The sequence below is a fragment of the Chiloscyllium plagiosum genome, unplaced genomic scaffold, assembly GCF_037043375.1.
Source record: "Chiloscyllium plagiosum isolate Xiang-an unplaced genomic scaffold, Cpla_swu_hap1 HiC_scaffold_17, whole genome shotgun sequence".
Classification (NCBI taxonomy): domain Eukaryota; kingdom Metazoa; phylum Chordata; class Chondrichthyes; order Orectolobiformes; family Hemiscylliidae; genus Chiloscyllium; species Chiloscyllium plagiosum.
Window position 1 is genome coordinate 22538458 of NW_028270155.1, and position 25005 is coordinate 22563462.

Sequence of the window (25005 nt, forward strand, 5' to 3'; positions counted from 1 at the left end):
GCTGTGCTTTTCCAGCACCACACTTTCGACTATGATCTCCAGCATCTGCAGTCCTCACTTTATATTTAATGAATTCTCTTGTCATATCTTTCTCCTGCTCCTCAGATGCTGCCTGACCTGCTGTGCTTTTCTAGCACCACACTCTCGACTATGATCTCCAGCATCTGCAGTCCTCACTTTATATTTAATGAATTCTCTTGTCATAGCTTCCTGATCTTGCCTCATTAAAGATATCTTCTAGTGTCTTTCATTTCTATTCCTAACCCCATCTTACCATGTCCTGGAATAACTTACAATTACCAAGATATCCTGAAATTAACTAGCACCTTTGTCATTGTTAGAGGCATGTTGTGTAATGAGGCAAGCAGTCAGTCCATAACCGTACTGACCCTTGCCCCAGTCGTGGCAGACTGATACCCCGTTTTGTGGGCAATGACTTGAGCTGGACAGTAGAAGTGGGACTTCCTCTGACCGTGAGACCAGCAGAGGAGGTTATGAAAACCAGACCATGCCAGTCTGGCCTGTGGTCGCCACCCATCTCAGCCACTACGAGGAACGTCCAACACAGTAAAAGAGGGTCAATGACCTTCTCCACTCCACCAGAGTGAGTGCCACCATCTCTTTTCAGATCCTCGCATTAACCCTAACTCTACTACTGTTACCCATGTCCCATCAAGGTTGATGCTCCACATCTATCACTATTGCCTGTGGCATCTTCCTCACTTGTTCTCAGTCACCCCAACTCCTGACATCATTAACCCTGTATGCCATCTGAGGTGCCTATTCGTTCACAAGGGGCACCTCCCCACCTGCACCTGAAGTAACAGCAATTTCCATCTCTTCTCTTACCTGCCTTTCTCTCATTCCAGGAGCAAAACAGCCTGTAAATGGGGGAGAGAGTGTCAAGACAGACGATGGGCAGCCTGACATTTAATCCCTCATCCTGCATGTGGAAAACATCTTAACTCTGACTTCCCCAAAGGCAGGCTGACTGACTGATTGACTGTGTCAATGCCCCTGGACTAGTATCAGAGGCTGCCCTTGCATCAATGGGGCCAAGAATCCTTGACTGAAGGCTATCCCCCTTGACTTAACTGAAGCCTTTTACTATGACAAGCTTCTGGCTTTGTGGTCTGCGCTCACCACAAGGCAAGAAAGATATAACAAAAGCCTGGTAGGTCTTGTTGAGGGTGCAAAGCAGAAAAAGGCAAGGCAGGGGTACTGTTAGCATCCAGGTAGGCTCAGAGTGAGTGACTGCTGACTGCAAACAAAGAGTATGGAGATACATCCTGGTCCAGTCCATGAGCTTGCTGCATTTCCCTGAAAGCACAGTGTCCTGGCTGCAACATTACAACAATAGTTGAAAGTGCAGCTTCAGGAGTAGCGTTGAAGTGCAGATGGGCACTGAAGGTGGATCAGAGAAGTGCTATGAGAGTTCTTATAGGCTGGTACATATCAGACTCCAAAATCTGTAGGCCTGGGGTATGTGCATGAGGCTGGTACCCATGGACAATGTGCTGAGACATTGCTGCTCGGTGTCTAACATGGAAGCCCTTCAGACCAAATGATTTGATTTGATTTATTATTGTCACACATATTTAGGTACAGTGAAAAGTTTTGTTTTGCATACAGTACAGGCAGATCATACCATACAAAGTGCATAAGGGTAATAAAACAGAGTGAGAAATACAATGTTACAGCTGCAGAGAAGGTGCACAAAGAGTGAAGTCAACATTAAATTAAAAATTTGAGAGGTCCATTCAGAAGTTTAATAACAGCAAGGAAGAAGCTGTACTTGAATGTGCTAGTACGTGTGTTTAAGCTTTTGTATCTTCTGCCTGACGGAAGAGATTGGAAGAGATTATAACCAGGGTCGAAAGGGTCTTTGATTATATTCGCTGCCTTCCTGAGGCAGCAAGAAACGTAGATGGAGTCAACAGATGAAAGGTTGGTGTGCGAGATGAACTGGGCTGTATTCATAACCATAAGTCATTTATGGTCCTCAGCAGAGCAGCTGTCATACCAAGCCATGATGCATCCAGCTTTCTATAATGCATCTATAAAAATTGGGAAGTTTTTACGGACATGCCACATTTCCTTTTCCTCCTGAGGAGGTAGAGGCATTGTTGTACTTTCTTGACCGTCGCATCAATGTGCATGGACCAGGACAGATTTTTGGTGATCGTCATTCCGAGGAACTTGATGGTCTCAATTATCGCCACTACAGCACATTGATGTAGATAAGGGCGTGCTGCCCACCTTGCTTCCTGAAGTTAATGACCAGCTCTTTCGTTTTGCTGACATCAATGGAGAGATTTTTATCCTTACAGTATGCCACCAAACACTCTATCCCTTTCCTGGATTCTGTCTCATCATTGTTTGAGATCCGGCCTACAATGGTGGTGTCGTCAGCGAACTTGTAGATGGAGTTAGGATGAAATTTGGTCATACAGTCATGAATGTACAGACAGTATAGTAATGGGCTGACTATGGAACCTTGTGGGGTGCTAGTGTTGAGGATTGAAGTGGAGGAGGTATTGTTGCCTATTTTCACTGATTGCGTCCTGTGGATCAGCAAGTAAAGGATCGAGTTGTAGAGGGTGGAGCAGAGATCTAGATCTCAGAGTTTGAAGAGTAGCTTGGTTGGAATTATATTGTTGAAGGTGGAGTTGTAGTCAATAAGTAGAGGCCTGATGCATGTATCCTTGTTATCCAAATGTTCCAAGGCTGGGTATAGCAGCAGGGAGATGGCATCTTTCATTGCACCAGTAACAAATTGCAAAGGATCAAGGCAGGCGGGGAGGCTACAGTTGGCATGAGCCATGACTAACCTCTGGAAGAACTTTGTAATTATGGAGGTCAGAGCCACTGAGCAGTAGCCATTGAGGCATGTTGTGTGTGCTTTATTTGGTACCGGGATGATGGTGATCTTCTTGAAACAGGTGAGAACTTCAGATCACAGTAAGGAGAGGTTAAAGATGTCAGCAAATACTCCCACCAACTGCTACGTGCAGGATCTGAGTGCATGGCTGGAGACTCCATCCAGAGTTGCTTTCTCTGGGTTTACTCTCAAGAAGAGCAATCTAATATTTGCAGCGGTAACTGAGGGAACAGGTGCACCCGAGGCAGTCAGGGCAGGTGGCACCGTTTCACTGACCTTCTGTTCGAAACGATCATAAAATATATTGAGCGGATCAGGAAGGGTTATATTTTTGTCCACTATTTTGCTCTGCTCTGCTTTGTTGCTACATGGTGGCATAGTGGTTAGCACTGCTGCCTCACAGCACCAGAGACCCGGGTTCAATTCCTGCCTCAGGCAACTGTCTGTGTGGAGTTTGTACATTCTCTCCATGTCTGCGTGGGTTCCTCCGGGTGCTTCGGTTTCCTCCCACAGTCCAAAAATGTGCAGGTCAGGTGAACTGGCCATGCTAAATTGCCCGTAGTGTTAGGTGAAGGGGTAAATGTAGGGGAATGGGTCTGGGTGGGTTGCTCGTCAGAAGGTCAGTGTGGACTTGTTGGGCTGAAGGGCCTGTTTCCACACTGTAAGTAATCTAATCTAATCTAATAAATGCGTGTTTGTGTGGTTAGTTTGGGTCTCTAGTTTAGTTCAGTATTTCCTCTTCGCCTCTCTAATGGTATTACAGAGGTGATATCTGGATTTCTGGTAAAGGCCAGGGTCGTTTGACTTGAAGGCAACATACCTGGACTTCAGTAGGCAATGGATCTCCTGTTTCATCCATGGGTTCTGGTTGGAGTATATTTAGATTGATTTCTTTCTTTTATACACTTGCTAAAGAAGTCTGTCACGGTGATGGCACAGTAATCTAGATTGGCCACTGAGTTCTGGAAAATGGACCAGTTCACCCATTCTAAGCAGTCCCATAGAAGCACTTCCACTGCCCTCAGACCAGCACTGTACTACTTTCTGTACTGAGTTCTCACATTTCAATTTCTGCATGTAAGCCAAGTGGCAAGCTGACACTGCCAGGTACCTGCTCTGATTTCCACACTAAGTTATCTCGACCTCGAGCTTGTTGGTGTGTTTGGTAAGATCAGAGACTGAATGCTAATGAGACAAGTTGTACCATTAACAAGGCATTTAACAAGCTAGAATTACCCATAATTGGCAATTTGCTGTTGGCCAGCTAAGAATCTCACCTCACCACTTGTTAAAAACGTAAAAAATGCAGCGAGATGCTCTCCTCCTTCAGGTAAGCCTCTCGAGACTTCTCATTTGATTCCATCACCAGGTTAAAAATCACACAACATCAGGTTATAGTCCAACAGGTTTATTTGGAAGCACTAGCTTTCGGAGCGCTGCTCTTCCATCAGCAGGTTGTGTCACCAATCTCGCCACAGGTCATTTTGTCCCCTGTGAGATCCTGCACTACATCCTAGTGGCCACTGTTCATGTGACTGTGGACAGTGGATGTCACAAGCTAATTGACCATACAACATTACAGCAAAGTCTGGTTCAGTGATTGTGCAATTCTAACCTTACCAAAATTGTAAGTATTTTTCTTGTACATTTACATTACATACTCATAAGTAAGTCCAAATGTGAACTGTTCATGTTAAACAAGTCTGCTACAGTAATGCACAACAGTTAGTTTACTGTTGAAAGAATAAAGATAAATTCTAAAACGACATCAACTGAAGTTACTCACAGAATAGAAGAAAAGTTATCATCGACCAGAATCATGCCTGCTGCTTCTTTACTGACGTCAGTCCCTGTTCCTTTCATGGCAATTCCAATATCAGCAGATTTGAGAGCAACAGCATCATTCACACCATCTCCAGTCATCCCCACCACTGCATTGTTGCTCTGAAGGGCCTAGGCAGCAACAATTATAAGAAGTATATAACTGTATAGTTTGCAGTTAATACAACATTTAAGCTAAATTTATTACTGCTTAAATTAGCTGACAGGCATCTAAAATTGCTTCAATTTACCATGACAACATCTTTAGACAAATTTGGTATACATTTGAATAATGCCAAACCAGAAGGGATTAATACATTTGCAATTTATTGTGCAAAGTTTGAAATAATTAATACCTTAACAATTTTCTGCTTGTGCTTTGGACTTGTTCTAAAGAATACAGCTACCTGACAGAGGAGGGGGTGTTGAGAGGAAGAGAGAAGAGGGAAAACATATACAATTATTATATGGATAATTTACATTAAAATGCATTTACTATTCTAATTTAAAACATATAACAAAGGCATGACCGCAATATCTCTAAATAGCTCCATTTTTATGCCAAACATTCAAAAATATAAAACTTTCAGGGGGCTGAATTAATATGTTAAAGTGGAACTTATAAATACACATGTGGAAAGTGTCTTTAAGTTAATGTGCACATGAAAGACTTAGTGCATGTTTTGAATAACTGGATTGGAATCATACCTTCATTACCATGAGGGAAAGATCCTCATCTTTGAGTAGGTCCAGTTGCTCTCCTGACATAACCTCCACATCATCATTATAAAGGTCTATGCTTTTTCCTGTACATATAAATTTGAAAAAGATTACCAACTACCATACAACCAGGTTATGCTTTATACCTTCATTTTATTTGAAACACATTGTTAGGAAATATGTTTTTTTTGTTTGTAATTGTTTGCCCAAAAATAGCTTTTTAATTGTGGTCCAAGAATACAAACACACCGACTCAGTGAAAATAAAACAATGAACATGTCACATCCAGTGAAGTATTCCCAGTAGCATGTGTCCCAAGAGAGAAATAGAAACTAGTGATAGAGTCATAGAGATGTACAGCACAGAAATAGACCCTTCGGTCCAACCCGTCCATGCCGACCAGATATCCCAACCCAATCTAGTCCCACCTGCCAGCACCCGGCCCATATCCCTCAAAACCCTTCCTATTCAGATACCCATCCAGATGCCTTTTAAATGTTGCAAACGTACTAGCCTCCATCATTTCCTCCGGCAGCTCATTCCATACACATCCCAACTTCGCTTGAGAAGGTTGCCCCTTGGATCTCTTTTATATCCTTCCTCTCTCACCCTAAACCTATCCCCTCTACTTCTGGACTCCCCCATCCCCAGGGAAAAGACTTTGTTTATTTATCCTTTTCATGCCACTCATGATTTTATAAACGTCAATGAGGTCACCCCTCAGCCTTCGACGCTCCAGGGAAAACAGCCCTAGGCTATTCAACCTCTCCCTATAGCTCAAATCCTCCAACCTTGGCAACATCCTTGTAAATCTTTTCTGAACCCTTTCAAGTTTCACATGTTTCCGATAGGAAGGAGACCAGATCAGTAAGCACACATATTTTAGTCATCACTGCAACTCATCTTAGGAATAAAAATCAGACAGCAATATGATTTTTTTTTATTAGATTCCCTACAGTGTGGAAACAGGCCCTTCGGCCCAACAAGTCCACACCGACCCTCCGAAGAGCAACCCACCCAGACCCATTCCCCTACAATCACCCCTCACTAATGCACTTAACACTACAGGCAGTTTGGCCTGGCCAATTCACCTAACCTGCACAACTTTGGACTGTGGGAGGAAACCGGACCACATGGAGGAAACCCGCGGATTATTAAAAGTATGTCCATTGAATCATCCATTACAAAAGGTCCAGGAATGGAGTCGAATCATAAGTTACCAGAAAATCAACCAAGGACAATAAAATGCCATTCAGTCCACTAAAGTTTCTACCTCAAAATCCGAAATTCCCCACTGTAGCATCGAATTACATTTTGAATAACCCCAGCAGCTGCCTCCATTGTCTTGTCTGATTAATTATTCTACAGACCGATGTTGATTAATTTTTATCAGTGCCAGTTCTTATTCATTTATTGGTCTTTTCAATTTACAGATAAAAGAATTGATATAGATGTGTGCAGAAGACTAGATCATTTAGTATCTACAAAATTGATTTCATATGTTAATAAGAAAAGTACGATTCAGCACAAATCATAAGGCTCTATTGTTGGTATTGAGCCTTGATAGCTTGTGTGGCAAACACAATTGGGGTTTCAGTGAATTCCAATTTCTGACATTGTAATGTTCACGTTTGACTGATACATAGCTATATTATAATACTCAATCTTCTTTTACTAACCTATTGCATAATCAGTCCTTCATATTTTTCTTATTAATTTAAGAAAAATAGACAATCTATTTCAGGTTGACACTTTTTTTCACTGGCTTCTATGCATAATAGAACTTGTGTCTGTCCAAGGATTACAATGATCAGCTTTGTTCAAAAATTGGATGCTACATTGTCTGGCATGCTGCAATACTCAACTATAGGATAGTGCGCTGAATGGGCAGAAAAAGCACTGGATATAGCAGCAGATAAATATCCCTTTAATTGTCTCCATTTCTTTAAAATTGTCTTGTGTATAATATTATCTTTTCTGCCTCAAATTTGGTGAATCATTACACAAATAGAATTTGACAGGTAAATTATTAATTACTTAAGATTCTGTCAGGCATTCCACCCCAAAACGAACTAAACACGAAAAGAATTGTTGTATAAAATAATGAATGCCAAAATTCACAGCACCTATAGAAATAGCCGTCTCCTTAGAGTCTCCAGTGATCATCTTTACAGCAATGCCTGAGCTTTGAAGCATTTGAACTGCTTCTTTGACTTCAGTTCTCGGTGGATCAATAATGCCAATCAATCCCAAGAAAGTAAGTGCGCCTAATTCGCATCCAGCAGCTAGCGTGAGCACTGAGAGAAAGAAAAGGGAAGAGAATCTTATTAAAACTGATCTTTGTCTTTGTTGAACATGTATTATATATAATCAACTTGGATTTGAAGCCAATAGATGTTGAGATCATGTGCAGGCTACCTTTGAAACCCTCTATGTAACAATGTAGGACTTGGCATCAGATTTTTGCTATGACGGATAGTTTTTCCTCTGCGGCAAAAATGGCAGAATATTTCAGAAATCCTAAGTCAATTTGAACCTGGCATTCCTGTTTTCATGATGACAGGAAATGGAGTGGTCTGTAGTTTGGGCATGCACACTTTAAGAAGACAGCTGCCTCCTTAAATTATTTGAATTTAAATAATATGGAGGTGCCGGTCCACTGGGGTGGACAAAGGTAGACATCACACAACACCAGGTTATATCCAATAAGTTTATTTGGAAGCACTAGCTTTCGGAGCATTGCTCCTTCATCAGGAAGCTAATGGGCTAGAATCATAGGACACAGAATAAAGTGTCATACAACTGATGTGATATATTTAATAAACCTAGATGTCTGTTAGGTCAGCATTAAAGGTGTGAGGTTAGAATCTGTTTGTATTCCAATCTTGAGTCAAACTGGTTTTATTTCCAAAGTAGGATTTGATATAATGTCGCATGGTCTGACTGCCTACAGATTGTGTGCTATTTGAACAAAATAGAATGTATCTGCAAATACAAATTCTAAATTGTTCAAAAAGTAAACAATCCATAGCCAGTCAGTCCATGTGACATTTTATCAATTCCTACTTTGGAAATAAAACCAATCTGACTCATGATTGGGATACAAACAGACTCCAACCTCACGCCTTTAATGCATTGTCTGAGCTGAGATGTCACTTTTTTTTATAAAATCTTAAGTTATCTCAGAAATGTGACTTGAAAGAAGTTCTGGGATTTACATATTAATGAATCGAAACCTGCAACCCTAAGTGAATAAAGACCTAACAGACATCTAGGTTTATTAAATACATCACATAGTTGTATGACACTTTGATTTTTTCTGTGTCCTATGATCCTGCCCCACTAGCTTCCTGATGAAGGTGCAACTCTCCGAAAGCTTGTACTTCCAAATAAACTTGTTGGACTATAACCTGGTGTTGTGCAACTTTTACATTTAAATGATTTGCAGCCTCCATTCAAATCTGATCTTGGAATCCCTGGAGTTTAGAACTCAGATTGTGGACATTACAGCTGGTAGGGGCAGACCTGTTGTCTATATTTTTTTGGATTATCAGGGTATCCGTTTGGACAGTTGAGTTATCCCTATGAAATACTTCCAGGGCATCTTATGATTGGGGTCAGGGATAATTTGGGGAGGGATGTTGTTCAGGTGCCCTTTAGGACTGTCAATTGTGGAGAAGATTGTGCACAATCCAGTGGAACTGCCCAATGTGTTCAAATGTATTTCTATGAATGCGATTGCTTTTCTCAATTTCATGCAGTCTGTAATTTACAATGTTAAATAATGAAACTTTATTGTTTTTCCCCTGTTTGCAGTGGTGCTGTGGTACTTGACTTGGAGGTATAAGGGATCCTGGGGTATGGTTAGAAGGCCTTAATGGCATGGGTTGGCATGAGGGGGAGCGATGGAGATATTAAGGGCGAAGGCTGGAAGAATGTTTTACATTTTATTCTATTATTTTAAATTTTGGATGCAGTACTGGAGCCCTATGTTGGCTTTCTACTCAGCACGCTTGGGGAACTGGCAATCTCCTCAGGATGCATGGCCTGAGTACCCAATCCACTCTCCAGGCTATAAATGGGGAGTGTGGAAAGCCAAGGTGGTTTGTGGAGCTATGGTTTCTTCTGCCGCTCCACACCTGTCCAAACTACGAAAATTCGGTGTCTTGATGTTAACCCATTCATCTTACTGAATGCACAAAGGAGAACAAAGCTTTCGGGTTGTATTTAATGATGTGGGTGAGGTGTAGACAGGCAGTAGTTGGATTATTCCTGACTTTTCCATGCAATTACCCTCTTGCCCCAAATAATGAAGGCGATTGGAAACCAATCAACCAAACACAACTAATATTAAAAGGTGGCAGTGGGACTTCCTTCCCTCAACGGGAGGAAATCCTGCCCTTCCGAAGTGCCACATAACCTGATTGGTCAGCATTTTGCAGTCCCAGCAGTGCCAGAATGTAGCAGTGGTCACAGCTGGAACTGCAAGCTGGCTTACGAGAAGGAAGAAGCCCACACCAAAGCAAATAGAGGTTATTGGGCTGCGATGGATTAGGCATCTTACTGCTGGAATTGGTTGAGTGTGAGGAGTTGGCATAATACAGATAGGGACAAAGGAACGGAGAGACAGAGGTGAGAAAGTTAAACCCAATCTGCAAATGATATTCCTTTTGAAGGTGCTGACCCCCAACCCTTCTTCAGAGTCTATTTCCTTCCAGATCTTTTAAAAACACTTTTGAAAAACAAAACAAGCTGCCTAACCCCTGCTCATGCTGACTGTATCATGTCATGGGCAGGATAATACTGAGCTCTGATGAACTCCGAACAAGCTCAATGGACACTTTGTTCATTTACATACGAAGGGCAGTTTGCCAATTTTGGCACCCCCTCCACCTCCTTTAACTATTATCAGGATGAGCTCAGTGAGCCAACATATTTTACATGCCTCACTCCTGCCCTGCCTTAAGAAAACCTTAAGGTGGGAGCATATATTAACCTTTTGTACCAAGCAGAGCACCTCTGTGACAAAATGATCTGATACAACAACTATGATTAATATTCAATAGTTATCCATTTACCAGTAGTTATACATTACGATGAGGTAAAAAGATATCAAATACATGCAGGTTTTCACAAGACAATTAATTGTTTATGAAGTTTAAGACAGAACACAAGACCGTACCGCGCAGGCCCTCTGCTCCTAGTTTTGCTTGTTGTTGGATGTATATTGTCTTTTGTTGTGGTGTGAGGGGCACGGGCATACCACCATTGCTATAATTGCTACAGTACTGAATAACTCCTTCATATGCACCCTTCATGAAGTACATTTCTTCAGTTTCCTTTAAATGGCACATATAATAAAAACTGTTAGTGCTGCCGTGGGAGACATAGACAAACCGCGGAAAATATCTTTCAAGTTCACAAACAAAACAATCCCTACCCGACTCTTGTGGACGCATCTAACAGCCATCCATTTCTGTTCTGAGCTAAATGGATACTCTTTCTTCCTTATATAGCTCTGCTTAACATGATCAAGGTCCATCTTCAATTCAGAATGCAAGACATTAGATTTTAAAGTGAAAGGGTTGATCAATAATTTAACCAAATGACTTCTTAATTTTCCTTCAGACCTTGGCACTGAATCAGATATACAGTTGAGTTGAAACTATATTTGCACAAAATCATTAGAGAAAATTTTATTAGGGTGGCCCTTCTTGAACACATGAATAATCACTTTTACTATTTTCTAATTAATCTCCTATTTTTTGATAATCTGTTCAACAGGAAGTTCCCTGCAATCCCATCATCCCATCAACAGCCTGAGAAAGGTGAAAAACCTGTGTCACAAGTTTCCAGCCAAGGAATGGAGAACATGTAATGAGGAAGGGAGAGATTGCAATGTAACTGGGACGATGCACTTCCTGGTCTAGACACAACAATGGAAGTGTGCTTGGCCTATGGATCTGGCCTTTTTCCTCTCTATATAATTGGCAGGTTACACAATGCAGCGGAAACCTTATTAAAATGAGTCCAAAAAACACAAGCTCAATCCATGAATGGAAGCACGTTGCTACCTTAAAGAGATGTCATCACTGGCCTCCTTCTTAAGAGGAGATTGCTTGAGTGTTTTACCCTATTTCAGTTCCACCACAATGATGAAAAGGTGGTTCATGACAATTTTTTATGTCACTGAGTTGAATAAATAATCCTGATGGGATTGCAGAGAAACATTAATCTCTTCAGGTGAATTTTAAAAATGCATCAGAAGTCCCCTCCTCTTGAAATTTTCAACTTTTTAAGGTAATTTAGCTGTAGTTTGATACAAACTTGTAGCTAATGTTCCAGTTATGATCTGCTTCAAATATCCAAATGTATTTTTTCAGTAATTACCTTCATTGCAAGAGCAATTAAGGCACCTTCTGTTGGTTGTCCCATTAATGTGTCTTCTCTGATGACAGCGTTATTGCATAAACATCCAGCCTACGAGCAAGCAAATTTTAAACATGAGGCCCCACCATTAATCCTTGCGGTACCTCACTAGTAACAAAATTCATTCCCACGTTGTTGCTTTCTGTTCCTGATTTTTCCTCTGTCTATGACAATGGATTACCTCTAACGACAGGAAACCTGATCTGGTGTCATATTTTTATGTTTGGCATCTTATTAAATGCCCTTTTGAAAACCCACTGTTTTCTACACCTTCAGATCGTTCTAATAGATTTGCCAAGTTTTGGAGTCATTGATTGTTTTCATATTGCTCTTTATCAACATTAATTACGTTAAATTCTTCACTTTTATCAGACCCTAAGTTCCACATTGTTTGGGTCTTTTTTGGGTCTGTAGGTGGGATTGGCCAAGGAGTCATAGAGTCATACAGCATGGAAACAGGCCCTTGGGCCCAACTTATCCATGCTGACCAGATTTCCTAAATCTGAACTTGTCCCATTTGTCTGTGTTTGGCCTACATCCCTCTACATCTTTCGAATCCATATACCTGCCTTGTAATGTCCAGGAATGTGAAGGTTATGTCGATTAGCTGTGGTAAATGTGGGCACATGGCGATAGACAGGGGTGATGAGTTTGGGGGGGATGCTGTTTGGGGGGTGTCAGTGCAGACTCAATGGGCTGAATGGCCCCTTTACCCAATGTAGGGATTATATGATGGAAAACAGACACAAAATATTTTGACTTTTACCCATTATAATTCTTCCTGTCTAATCCTCAAGGGACCCAGAGTTACTTTTGTCACTCTATTTCACTTTACACACGTATAAAGCACAGACTGCAATAGTTTCTTTACTTAGTTTTTGTTCACTTCCATTGTATTTTATCCTTCTTGATTTTTATTTGACCATCCCTCAATAATTTTGGAACTTGTCCAGTTGTATGGTTACTACTGTATTAAGTGGTCCTCATTAATAATCTGTTTATTGATGCACAGTTCGGGTTCCACCAGAGCCACTTGACATGAGATCTTGTTATAGCTTTGCTCCAAAAATAGACAGAAGAGCTGAGTGTCAGAGACAACTGGAGATTGACTGTCCTTGATATTAAAGCAGAAACTATGGCAATAGCTTCCCCATACAGAGCAGCAATTCAAGAAGACCACCCAACACCACCACCTTTTCAAGGCCAATAAATACCAGTGACACCCACATTCAGAGAATGAATTAAAAGTAACTCACTTCAACCAGTTTTCCTACAGACAGATTGGAGAATGCCTTTACTATTTCTCCATTGGATGACAGGTGTACATTGCCATTTCCATTATATCCTGTACCAGTTACCTGCACCAAATGAAAATGCAATTTTAATTCACAAGCCCAAAATGTCAACAAATTAGATTTGGTCATTATTCAAATGATTGTTTTTCAATCCACCAGCTAACTCGCTTTCAATAAGAGCTACTGAATACTTTTAGATAGTTTAAGAATGAGCCAATTAATACCCTTTCTGGCTGATCTATCTGCAAGCAGCTCGTCTGACCGGGGCACCAGTGAATGTGAACCAAATTCTTCAATTGACATAGGTCCACTACTTTAGCTTCCATTGCAAACTGGCCATTATAGATCTCTTGGATATAATACTGCAGTCAAAGCTATTGTACAACAAATATTCAAAGAATGTTTTTTAAAATGATCCAAGATTGCACACAAAAGTTGGCTAATCACCCTTTGCATAGTGACTTGACCATGCGTTTTTATCTGCTGCCTAATCTATGCTATCCCATTAGTAGACGCAGCTTATGGAAGGCTCCAGACTTTCATTGTGGGGGACCTTGAAGGGTGATCTCAAACTGTTTTGACACAAGAAAGTGCATTTTCAGATTACACCATTTTGAGTGGGTGGTAACAGTCTGGACCAGTCAACAGCAAGGGTGCTGGTGGAATTGAAAAGTTAATTGGAAGCATTTGCTCATCCTGAAAGAAGACAACAGCTTCATGTTCCAAGAACCAATGTCATTCCTCTGAGGCGGCACCTCCAGCAATCCAAGTCATGAAACAAAGGACAGATTGCTATACTACTATGACACCCTGCAGGCCCTTTTGAACATTGATATCTACAATCAGAATGATAGAGATTCAGCTTGTATCACTTCAGTCTGAGTTTCCATTGCAGCACATTGACATTGAGTGGCTTCTGCATGACCTGTAGTTAAAGCTGAGACATTGTCCATCAAGTGCTGCATCATAGTTGGGTCCACAGTGAGGAAATGGAGTTGACCGTCAGTTCCATGCTGAAAATGGACGGACAGACTTTAAACTCTGCATTCACCCATATGGCTGGTGGTGCAATTGGTGGGATATGGCATTTAAGGATGTAACCAGTGATCTTGAGCACTAGTGTGAGACTACTAAACTTGTTCTCATACTTCATCTAAGTCCTTGGCATTAGGTAGTGCTGTTGACTGTTACGGCTTCTGTGACTGATTGGCCTATCTGGTCCACTGCCTTTGCAATGTTTGTTCAAAGATTTATGAGTTCCCTGTAAATAGAAAGCCTATCTCCTCCTCTCTACATTCTGTTTCTTGGTCTTGAAAGAACTTCGAGCATGCATGCCTGGCTATTTGCAGGTTAAACTCACTTTTACAGTGATTTCCAGGACTTGCTGTAGTCAAAATGCACCTCCATCCTTCTGAACTGCAGACTGACTTTAAATATTACAGTGCTGCTTTAAACTCACGCAGTACTGACTGCAGGTTGCAATTACATAAATGAGCAGACAGACCAGCAGTTTCAAATTGGAAGGGATGGGTTTGAGTTAATGATGCATTGCATCCCTTATGCCCATTAATAGGGGTTGGTTTAATTTGTCCTCCAAAATCTGGTACATGGATAAATTGTGATGAAGAAACTATAAAAGCCTTATCAGGTTGAGAGTGCAAGGTATGTCATTGCTCACCTCTGCATGTATTCCATCTGATGTAACCAATCGTGTTACAGTCATCTCGTTAGCTGTTAGGGTGCCAGTCTTATCAGAACAGATAACGTTACAGCAACCTAGAATTTAATAAGTGTAACTAGCAATTACATTGCATTTTGCCAAAAATTATATTCGAGAATCAATTAAGGGTCTAACTTATTAAGACAGGATTCTATTTCTACTTTGGTCATTCATATACGAGAAAGTTTGAACAGGTCCAATTGAAAGAAAAATGGAAATTTAATTTACATTTTTTTCAACAATGCAAATATATTAAAGACATTTGCTTTTAAACTAACCAGCTCTGTTCCATCTTGCCTAATAATTCCTCCAAATGATAACTTTAGATGGGTGGAAAACAAATCAAATTATTCAAATAAAAATAGTCATGATATTAATTTTAAGCCATGTGACTTAAATTGGAGAAAATAAATTCATTTCGTTGACTTACCTAATGTTTCTACAACAGGGAGTTTCTTTATTATCACTTTCTTCTTTGACATTCTAATCACACCTAGTGCTAATGTTACCGTGACAACAATTGGTAGGCCTTCCGGAATAGCTGCAACGGCCAGGCTATTATTAAAAACAAGAAGCCATGTTACAGCCAAGACTGACTCTGTCCATACGCAAAGTGCACACATGATATTATGGTAAGGCATTATCGGATAGCAACAGAACCACAAAAAATGATGGAAACAAGGTGTTTTGATTTGAAGCCAGGAAGGCCTCATAGAATATGAAATCCTTGACTGAGGCTGTTAACCTGGTCCAATCAGGGAGTCCTGGCAGACAGATATAAGCAGGAGTATAGGGAGGCAATGGCCTAGTGGTAATATTACTGGACTGTTAATCCAGAGCCTCTGGTAATATTCTGGGGACATGGGTTCAAATCCTGTTTGAATTCAAGAAAATATTTGGAATTAAGAGTCTAATAATGACATCTAAGTATTGTCCATCTCACTAACATCCTTTATTGAAGGAAACTGTCATCCTGACCTAGTCTAGCCTACATGTGACCTGCAGTCAATGTGGTTGACTCTTAACTGCCCCCTGGGCAAGTAGAGATGAATGATAAATACCAGCCCATCCAGTGATGCCGTCATCCTGTGAATGAATAAAAAAAAAGCATGGACTTGATTCAGTTCCAACCATCAGCTGAGGTTACTCTGAAAGTCTGTTTAAAAGAAAAAAAAATAAACAGGAGTATCAGAGATTCTGTTCACTGCAGAAGTTGGCTCTGAGCTAGCTGGGTCAGTGTCATATATTTTGCAGATGTAAATAAAGGGTGGTGTTTTGGCGATGGCTTACCAACCTTTATGGAATTCACAAGGGAAAGCAATTTGTCCAAAAAGTCATCCACTCGTGTTTTTGTTTGCACGATTTGGTCAATACTAACTGGGGCTATGATTATTATATTTTTAATCATTCTTTGTTCATGGGATGAGGGCTAGGTTAGCATTTATTTCCCATGCCACAGTCAATAGTGAATCTCGGGTCACACATGTCGGCCAGACCAGGTAAGGATGTCAGTTTCCCTCCCTAAAGGACATTAATTAACCAATTGGATTTTTCCTCAACAATCAACTTTATGGTCATCAGCAGACTCTTAATTTCAGACTTTTTAATCTGCCATGGTGAGACTTGAACTTGGATTCCCCAGAACATCATCTATGTCTTTGGATTAACAGCTCAGTGGTATTACCACGAAGCTTTAGTTACTCAATAATTGTGGATATATGTCACCTTTTGGACACCTAATGTGGGGAGCAAGATTCTTTTCTCAAAATGAGTTGGTAAATAGATAGTGCTTTTATCATTTCAGCAATTTTCATATCATGTTTCAACTCACAAATCACCATATTCATTAAATTCATTTTAATCGCTTTCAGAAGTGTGGATGATTTATTTGAAATTTAATGTCTCCTTCTCATAGAGTTTGTTTAAAAAGACTCCTTTCAAAAAAAGGAGAATTAGAACTATTTTAACCTTCCCCCAATTTACTTTGTTGCACCTTGCAGTCTCCCACCAGCTATTTCCTTCTCGTGGTGAAACACCACATACATAATACAACACAACACTGAAACACTAGCACTCTTTCAAAATGGCAATTTCTATTTCTGCTGATACAACACTGCCTTTCTTCATTGCGGATATATTCCTGCATATCAGTCACTCTTTGTGAGAGGGGAAAGATATAAAAGGGACCAAAGAGGCAACTTTTTCATGCAGAGGGTGATGTGTGTATGGAATGAGCTGCCAAAGGAAGTGGTGCAGGCTAGTATAATTACAACATTTAAAAGGCATCTTGATGGATATATGAATAGGAAGGGTTCCGAGGGATATGGGCCAAATACTGGCAAATGGGACTGGATTAATTTAGAATATCTAGTCGGCATGGGCGTATTGGATGGAAGGGTTTGTTTCCGTGCTATACATGTCTGTGACTCTATGGTTCTTTTATGTATTTATAACGAAACCTTAAATAGTCACATATTCCACATTCCACATGTAAGGCAAGGATATATCATCATCTTCCATGGAACTGAACACAAATTTTCATCCCTTCGGCTGTAGAAATTTCCAGCTGAGCCTTATTTGTGTTAAGTTGCTAGGTAACATTGGATAAAGAAAGTAACCTCAAGGTCCTGACCAGGGCACCTTTTCAGGAGACTTCAGGATCATGAATTTGACCTCTGACCAATTTGTAGCCATCTCACATCGAAGTTATTTGCAAAACCAGTGAAGCCAACAAAAAAACTCCTTGTTTTACTTTTAAATTACTTGAATCTCATCAAATGTAAAAAACACATTAAAAATGAGATTGATTTGTACCAAGTTTAAAAATATTGTTCTTGCAATCATGAACAAAACCTCTCCTGTCTGGATATAGTTACATTATTGTTGGAAAAAATAATGCAGACTGTGCCATATGGTATCTCCAACACGAAGAAAATGACACAGACCAATGATTTACAAAAATGGCTCTACAAACATACTGGAAATTAAAACCAGCTCCAATAATGCAGACACCATCATAAACGAGAGGTGGAGCAGTCTGGGAAAACTGTAAGGAAGAAGTGCATCTCAAGATATTTAAAACTAGATTAATGTAAACTCACCAAAACCTATTCAAATGAATAGGAACCATAATAAAATAATTACACCTTAAGGAATCATTCATTCATGAATTCAGCTGGGAAAGGTAGAAATTATAACCAACATCACATTCACAAGAGGTCATTCAACAAGTAATATTAAACAAGAAAATGCAACAAGCACAGTTAACAAATAAAGCAATTATTTATAATTTGTAATAATTCAGATACAAATAATGAAAACATCTCATGAGTTAAGGAGTGAATATTTTAAATCATTTTCGGTGGAGAATGAAGGATTAAATAAACACACTTTACTTTCTTTGAAAAAATAGTTTAACATTCTTACTTTCACTCATAATTTTTCCCCTTGCTCTGGTCCCATGCAACTGCCTGATGCCAATTAGCCTGCTCCACAACCTATCACTCAATCCTACCTGGTAATAATAATGAGTATTTTGTTCCGCAGCATAAGCGAAAAGCATCTATTTAGAAGCAAACTTATTACCAATAGATAAGCAGAATTAGAGAGAATTTCACTCATCTGTTTATCATAATGCTGTTTCTAAATAGGAATCTCTCTTTTTACTTAAGCAAATAAAGAACAACTATTTTTCCCATGTATAATACCCTGAAGCAAAAATTATTGAAGGCCAACAGGTTCATTCTCTGTTAATGACATATCATGATGGTCATTGCTATTCCATCACATGAAACTGAAAGGAACATTGATGTTCTTACCTAACTCCTATAGTAAACATGCCAAGGAGGTGCTTCCCTTGTGACCAACCAATCAGCATCATTAAACCTGTGGAAAACAAGGTTTGCAGTTACATGAAAGGTGTTGAAATGAATGAATTAAGACATTAGAGGTAAAGGTCCAGGAGTCTTGTACCAGTCCACGGCTGCGAATTCAGTAATAGTGAAGTTACAGCAATGGAAGGAAGGAATCATAAAGGCCAAAGATGTGCAGGTTAGATGGATTGCTAAATTGCCCTGGAGTGTTCAGGAATATGCAGGCTACGTGGATTAGTCATGGGAAATGTGGGGTTATGGGGATGGGTAGGGGGCACGTTTGGTAGAATGTTTTTAGGAGGGATGGTGCAGACTCGAACTGCCTCCATCTGCACTGTAGATTCTATTAATTCATTCCCATTTGATTTATTTCCATTCACAATTTCACTATCAGCATAATTACATTTAACCAAAAATCAAAATGTTAACAGATGTATTTCATTTGGGAAATTTGTGATTTGTCATCGCTTTTGGCCAAATTCAGAAAGCTTCTGAACAATTTTCAACAGGACTAGTCAATCTTCCATTTGAATACCTACAGCACATGAGAAGATATATTGTTTTAATATAATAGGAATATTTCATTTCTGATGAAGGGCTTATGCCCGAAACATCAATTCTCCTGCTCCTCAGATGCTGCCTGACCTGCTGTGCTTTTCCAGCACCACACTCTCGACTCTGATCTCCAGCATCTGCAGTCCTCACTTTCTCCTAATGGTATATATTGAGATGTGACACTTCTAGGGGAACTATAAATCAAAATAGGTCACTAAACCTCATAAAGAGATATTAGGGCAGGTAACTAAAAGTTTGGTCAAAGACTTAGGTCTCAGGAACAATGTGAGGTAAAGAGTAAGGAAGATTTAGTTAGGAAATTCCAGTACTCAGCAACCTGACATTAATGGTGAGGTGAAAAATGTGTTGCTAGAAAAACGCAGCAGGTCAGGCAGCATCCAACGAGCAGGAGAATCAACGTTTCGGGCATAAGCCCTTCTTCAGGAATGAGGAGGGTGTGCCAAGCAGGCTAAGATAAAAGGTAGGGAGGATGGACTTGGGGGAGGGGCCATTAATGATGAAATGATTGAAATTAGGGACAATGTGGAGGCCAGAGTGAAAAGACCACCAAGATCTAGAAAGGTGTATAGGGACTGGAGCAGATTATCAAGATAAGGAAGGACAAGACCATGGAAGGATTTAACAAAGATCAGAAGCTTAAAATTTAAGTATTGTTTAACCAGGAACCAATATCAGTCAATGAGCACAAGCCAAATGGATGGTTTAGTTTATGGCAGAGGGGATTGGGGGGTATGATGTGGGAGGCTGTCCAAGAGCACACCAGAACAGTCCAGTCTGGACATGAGAAATTAATGGAGGAGTGTTTCAACAGCAGATGAGCTGAGTTGGGGATAGGTGATGGAGCAGAGTTAATGACATTACAGGGTCATACTGAAGGTGCATATATGTGCTGGCAAGTTCACCTCAGCATAAAATATGACCCCAAGATTGCAAACATTCTGCTCTGCCCTGAGCAAGCGTGAGGTACAGGAAGTGAGAAGTCGGTAGCTGGGGACTGCAGCTTGTGGTGTGATGAAGACAAAGGCTTTGGTCTTCTGAATATGTATTTGAAAGAAATTTCTGCACATCCAGTCCTGTTGTCATAAATACATAAATATATTTTAATAAATCATACCGATAAGAAATAGTTGGAGGACTATATATGCAATAGATAGATCTTTGGGGACCACAAAAGGCAACTGTTAGAAATAGGTTGACAATCCACTGCATGTGATTTTCTGGTTGCAAATATATAGATAATAATGGAAGTGAGCAAGAGCATCTCCACTCAACTGACTGATGATGAAGGACCAAGCTGTGATATGCATATTGAGTTAAAATAAAAGCTGGCTTCTGGAGAAGATTCTGAATTATAAATGTTTGGCTCCAAGTGAGAAAGAAAACAGTAGAGGTGAATTGTCTTTCTTCATATTTAAGCAACAGCTTGCCCTTTGGTGTATCAGTATGTATTATTCACTGTTCTAAATAGATTTCAAGTTTGCATCACTACCTCAGTAATAGGTATTATTGTTCATCGAGATGTATCATTTAATACATGGGGTGTAACTTCCCCCACTTTCAGTTAAAATGTTTTCTTCACCAAGATTTGTGCTGAATGATCCACCATGGTTTGGACTGACTTCCCTCACACCACCTTCCACTCTTCACCTCATTAGTCATGTACCTGGATTCATGGGTGACCCACAGGGACTGAAAGGCCCACCACTGCGGGCACCTTTTGTTGTACACACCTCCAACACCATGTTGGAATGGCAGCTGTGCTTCATTTCAGATGCTACAAGCCAGGATTGACCCTCACACTATGATCGGAATCAGAAACAGAAATTGCTGGAAAAGCTCAGTAGGTCTGGCAATATCTGTGGAGACAAATCAGAGTTAATGTTTCAGGTCCAGTGACCCTTCTTCAGAACTGATGGTAGCTCGGAAATTGTCAGGATATATGCAGAAGATAGGGTGGGGGCAGGGGGTAAGGAGTAAATGATAGTTGGGGATAGAGCCCAAAGAGAGAGAATCACAGTAGGACAGAGAAGAGAATGGATAACCATTAACCTAGGAGAATGAATAGCTACTAATGGGGATTATTAGTGGCTAACAATGTGTTGTGTGTGATAACATACCATGTGATTAAAAAGGTCTGGTGTGTGGGGGTTGGGGTAAGGACATGGAAGACGTTGTCTCAAGTCCTAAAATTGTTGAACTCGATATTGAGTCCAGAAGGCTGTAGAGTTCCCAAGTGGAAAATGAGGTGGTGCACTTCCAGCTGAGCTGGAGTACTGCAACACGCCTGAGACAGAGATGTTGGCCAAGAAGCAAGATGGTATATTGAAGTAGCAGGCAACTGGAAGCTCAGGGTTTTTTAGTGGACAGAACATAGGTGTGTTGTGAAGTGGTCAGCCAGTCTATGCCTTGTTTTCCTAATGTACACTGTAATGTTCGAGCCTCTATAGTCAAAGTGTACCAGAGGCAAGGAAAGTTTATTCTATGCTTTGTTTTCAGGGACATGGAACTCAGGGTGAACGAAATGCTGGAAAGGAGGCTGCAGTTTTTGTAGACCCCATCAAATACTTTCTGGAAATCTAAGAACTGCACATTCACCGGTTCCCCTTTGCCACAGCACGTTACCTTTTCAACTGGTCAAACGTGGTTTCACTTTTACAAAACATTGTTGACATAGCCTTGAACTTATCCAATTCCTGCTTTAGCATCTTTAATAATAGCTTCCAACATTTTCCCTCTAATAGATGTTAAGTTAACTAGCCTGTAGTTTCTGCTTTCTGTCCCTTTCCGTTTATGGACAAAAAAGTGACATTCACTATTTCCCGACCACATCAAGGGTGTTTTGGAAAATTAAAACCAATGCATCCTCTATCTCACTAGCTGTTTCCTTTCAGACACTATGTTGAAGTCCATCAGGATGTAAGGAGTTGTCTGTCTGCAACTCCAACAACTTACCCAGTACCATTTCCCTAGTGATTGTGATTTTCCAGAGTTCATCCCTCACTTCCATTTTCCGATTTATTGCTGCTTCTTCGAAGTTGTTTGTATCCTTACAGTGAAGACTGATATCCAATACTTGTTCAAATCATCTGTCATTTCCTTATTTTTCATTGTTAACTTTACAGTGTCATTCTATAAAGCACCAAAGCTTATTTGATTCAGTGTTTTTTTTTCAACTTTTTACCTATTATTTATTTATCTATGCTATTTAACTTACGATCTGCCTGTATTGTTGGCAAGACAAAGCTTTTCATTGTGCCTCAGTACATGTGACAATAAATTCAATTCAAAAAATTGATAAAAACTCTTATTGTTTGTTTTCAATCTGAACTGCCACTGTGCATGGAACCTACCAAGATTCATGGATTACAACTCTCACTACTGCAGGCATCATGTCCACTCACCAGCTCTTACCCACTTCGTATTCCCAAAATGCTAGCGTGCTCTCTGTACTTTGCGCTCCATCACTGGGGACACATCTCCTACTCATGCATCACCACTAATTGCCCTTCCATTCAAGAGGAATGGTGGGGCATGAGCACTCACATATATTGTCGTGAAGAAGCAGCTGCATGATAGGCAGAACAAGCATTCAGCAAACTGTAATCACTGCAGATACATGTCAGGAATTTGCCCTGTTTTGTTTATTGGTAGAAAGAAGAAGATTTGATGTAGCCCATTGGTGAGATTAATTAGGACTTCAATGAGATGTACTGAATGGATATAAGGTAGTTGCCAATCAATGTTGAGGTTTTGAAGTTGCCACTTAAGACTTGAGGGAAAAGAAGGAAAGATCCAGAATATTTTTCTCAACATTGGGAATCTGATATTTTTCATTACCACTGTAATTTCCTATTTTCCCTGCCACCCCTCACAATATACCAGAGTGAATTAAATTTTGCCCATGATTTCAAAATGTTCTTGATTTACAGAAAAATTTGCTCAGGGTGAAGGAAGCTATAATATCATGGTATGAAGACTACACCCAGATCATTTGATCTCCGAAAACACTTCAAGTGAGCAGCTTGCAATTCTATGGCAAAATAGTTTTCCTACAATTGTTTATGTGCTGGGCAGTTGGAAAATCTAATAATTCTTCATCCCTAGCTCAGAGTGGGGTTATTGAAAAAACATTCAGAGAGATAACACAGGTAAGGGTGTGAACATGGTAAGATGAATCGTAAACACATTCTGAAACCTAACCCACTATGATCACACTCAATTCTGGATTACTCACAGCATAGCTAAGTCTGCTCTCACCAGAAGGGTAAGCAAGTATGTGCTCCACTCTGCCACACTTATCCTCCAATCTTCTCAACTGCCAGCAATTTTCACCAGCTGCTCGTGCATTAGGCCTGACAGCTGGCCTGGCTACAAGATAGCTCCAAGAAATAGAATAAAACAATTCCAACAGGAACCTGCTGTTAAATGCAATGCAACTTTCCTGGTCACAGACAGATACCTCCTGCTGCGTCTTTGTAATTCCCGGACTCAACAGCCTGAATTTTTGCATGGAACTATTTCTCTTAGAAAATGGTGCTGGAAGCACAAAATCCTGCCTCTAAACATCTGTGCCATTTTCAAGGGACAGTAGGGGGAAGAATGGGGGCAACTCTTAATGTTCACATCAGACTTCATGGAAATCACTTTATATGTTAAAGTGCAGATGCTTTCAGCCAGATCTTATTTTCGCTAGTGGGATGTTCAAAACACGACATGTATGCTTTAGATCTGTGAGAAGACATTCCAAAACCTTACCAGAGTTCTTTGGAGAGATAAAATTTAGTCCAGGAACACATTTGAAAAATGATAGGTACTTTTACACATGAAAAACATTGGATCCATCAAAGGGAACAATCTAGGCATTTAAATATCCTGACTGTTAAACAATAAAAAACTTTTTAAAAAATTACTTGTTATTTCACTCTGTCTGTTGATGTATAGGATTAATGCTGCATGACTGATTTCACAAGCTACCACCACAATGTTCTGCTTGTCAGTTCACAGTTTGACTGACAACTCTAAGTGTTTATAAAGCTTTTGAAGTGGGACTACAAATGGATTAAATATTTGAAGGATCTAAAATGTAGTGAACAGGTTTTTAACCGATAAGAGTGTTTTTGTCGAAATAGACACTAAAGAACTTTATTTAATCTGAGTATATACTGAGGTATGCAGATGGTAGATACGAAGCGAGTTACCATGGAGGGTGGGAGAATTAGGAGTGTTGGATGAGGAGTATATAGAGCCATGGGGGCATGTTAAGTGGCATGAGCCGGAATGAATGGAGCAAGGAGATAGTGAGAGTGCATGGGCGGTGAGGCCTATTGGCTGCTGGGCTGTTCTATGTTTTATTCCGTTATTTTTCTTCCTGCAAATGTTGAAGTTCCAAGATAATGTTTTCTTCAAGTCTGCTTCCACATCTGGAAGTCTTAAAACACTTTCAAATCTCACAAATGCTAACTCTAATAATGTATACATTGATCACAGAGAAAACTAAAGTTGTATCTTGTAAAACTTACCAATAACTGCAAATGAAAAGAGTGATAGTTGTTTTCCTAGCTTGTCCATACTTTTTTGTAATGGGGTCTTTGGAGCCTAGATATAATACATAAAAATAAAATCAATATTTCACAGATTATCGGTTTAAAGGTCTTTCATTCTAAATAATCATAAATTTTTAGACGTAATTTA

At 40.0% G+C, this 25005-nt stretch overlaps 1 protein-coding gene across 2 annotated transcripts in view; it reads right to left on the reverse strand.

The window, feature by feature from the left end:
* LOC122558260 (calcium-transporting ATPase type 2C member 2-like) overlaps positions 1 to 25005 on the reverse strand; it is an 82441-nt gene that overhangs the window by 13537 nt on the left and 43899 nt on the right. Inside the window, exons 10-21 of one of the 2 annotated variants that reach the window (XM_087995744.1) lie at positions 24834 to 24909; positions 18685 to 18751; positions 15297 to 15421; positions 14825 to 14922; positions 13108 to 13209; positions 11813 to 11902; positions 10863 to 10964; positions 10605 to 10761; positions 7549 to 7719; positions 5411 to 5508; positions 5059 to 5109; positions 4668 to 4834 (exon numbers count right to left, since the gene is read on the reverse strand). In XM_087995744.1, coding sequence (XP_087851870.1) covers positions 4668 to 4834; positions 5059 to 5109; positions 5411 to 5508; positions 7549 to 7719; positions 10605 to 10761; positions 10863 to 10964; positions 11813 to 11902; positions 13108 to 13209; positions 14825 to 14922; positions 15297 to 15421; positions 18685 to 18751; positions 24834 to 24909 — 1304 coding nt within the window. The remainder of the gene's footprint in view (positions 1 to 4667; positions 4835 to 5058; positions 5110 to 5410; positions 5509 to 7548; positions 7720 to 10604; positions 10762 to 10862; positions 10965 to 11812; positions 11903 to 13107; positions 13210 to 14824; positions 14923 to 15296; positions 15422 to 18684; positions 18752 to 24833; positions 24910 to 25005) is intronic. The other variant, XM_087995745.1, reaches the window with a different exon arrangement.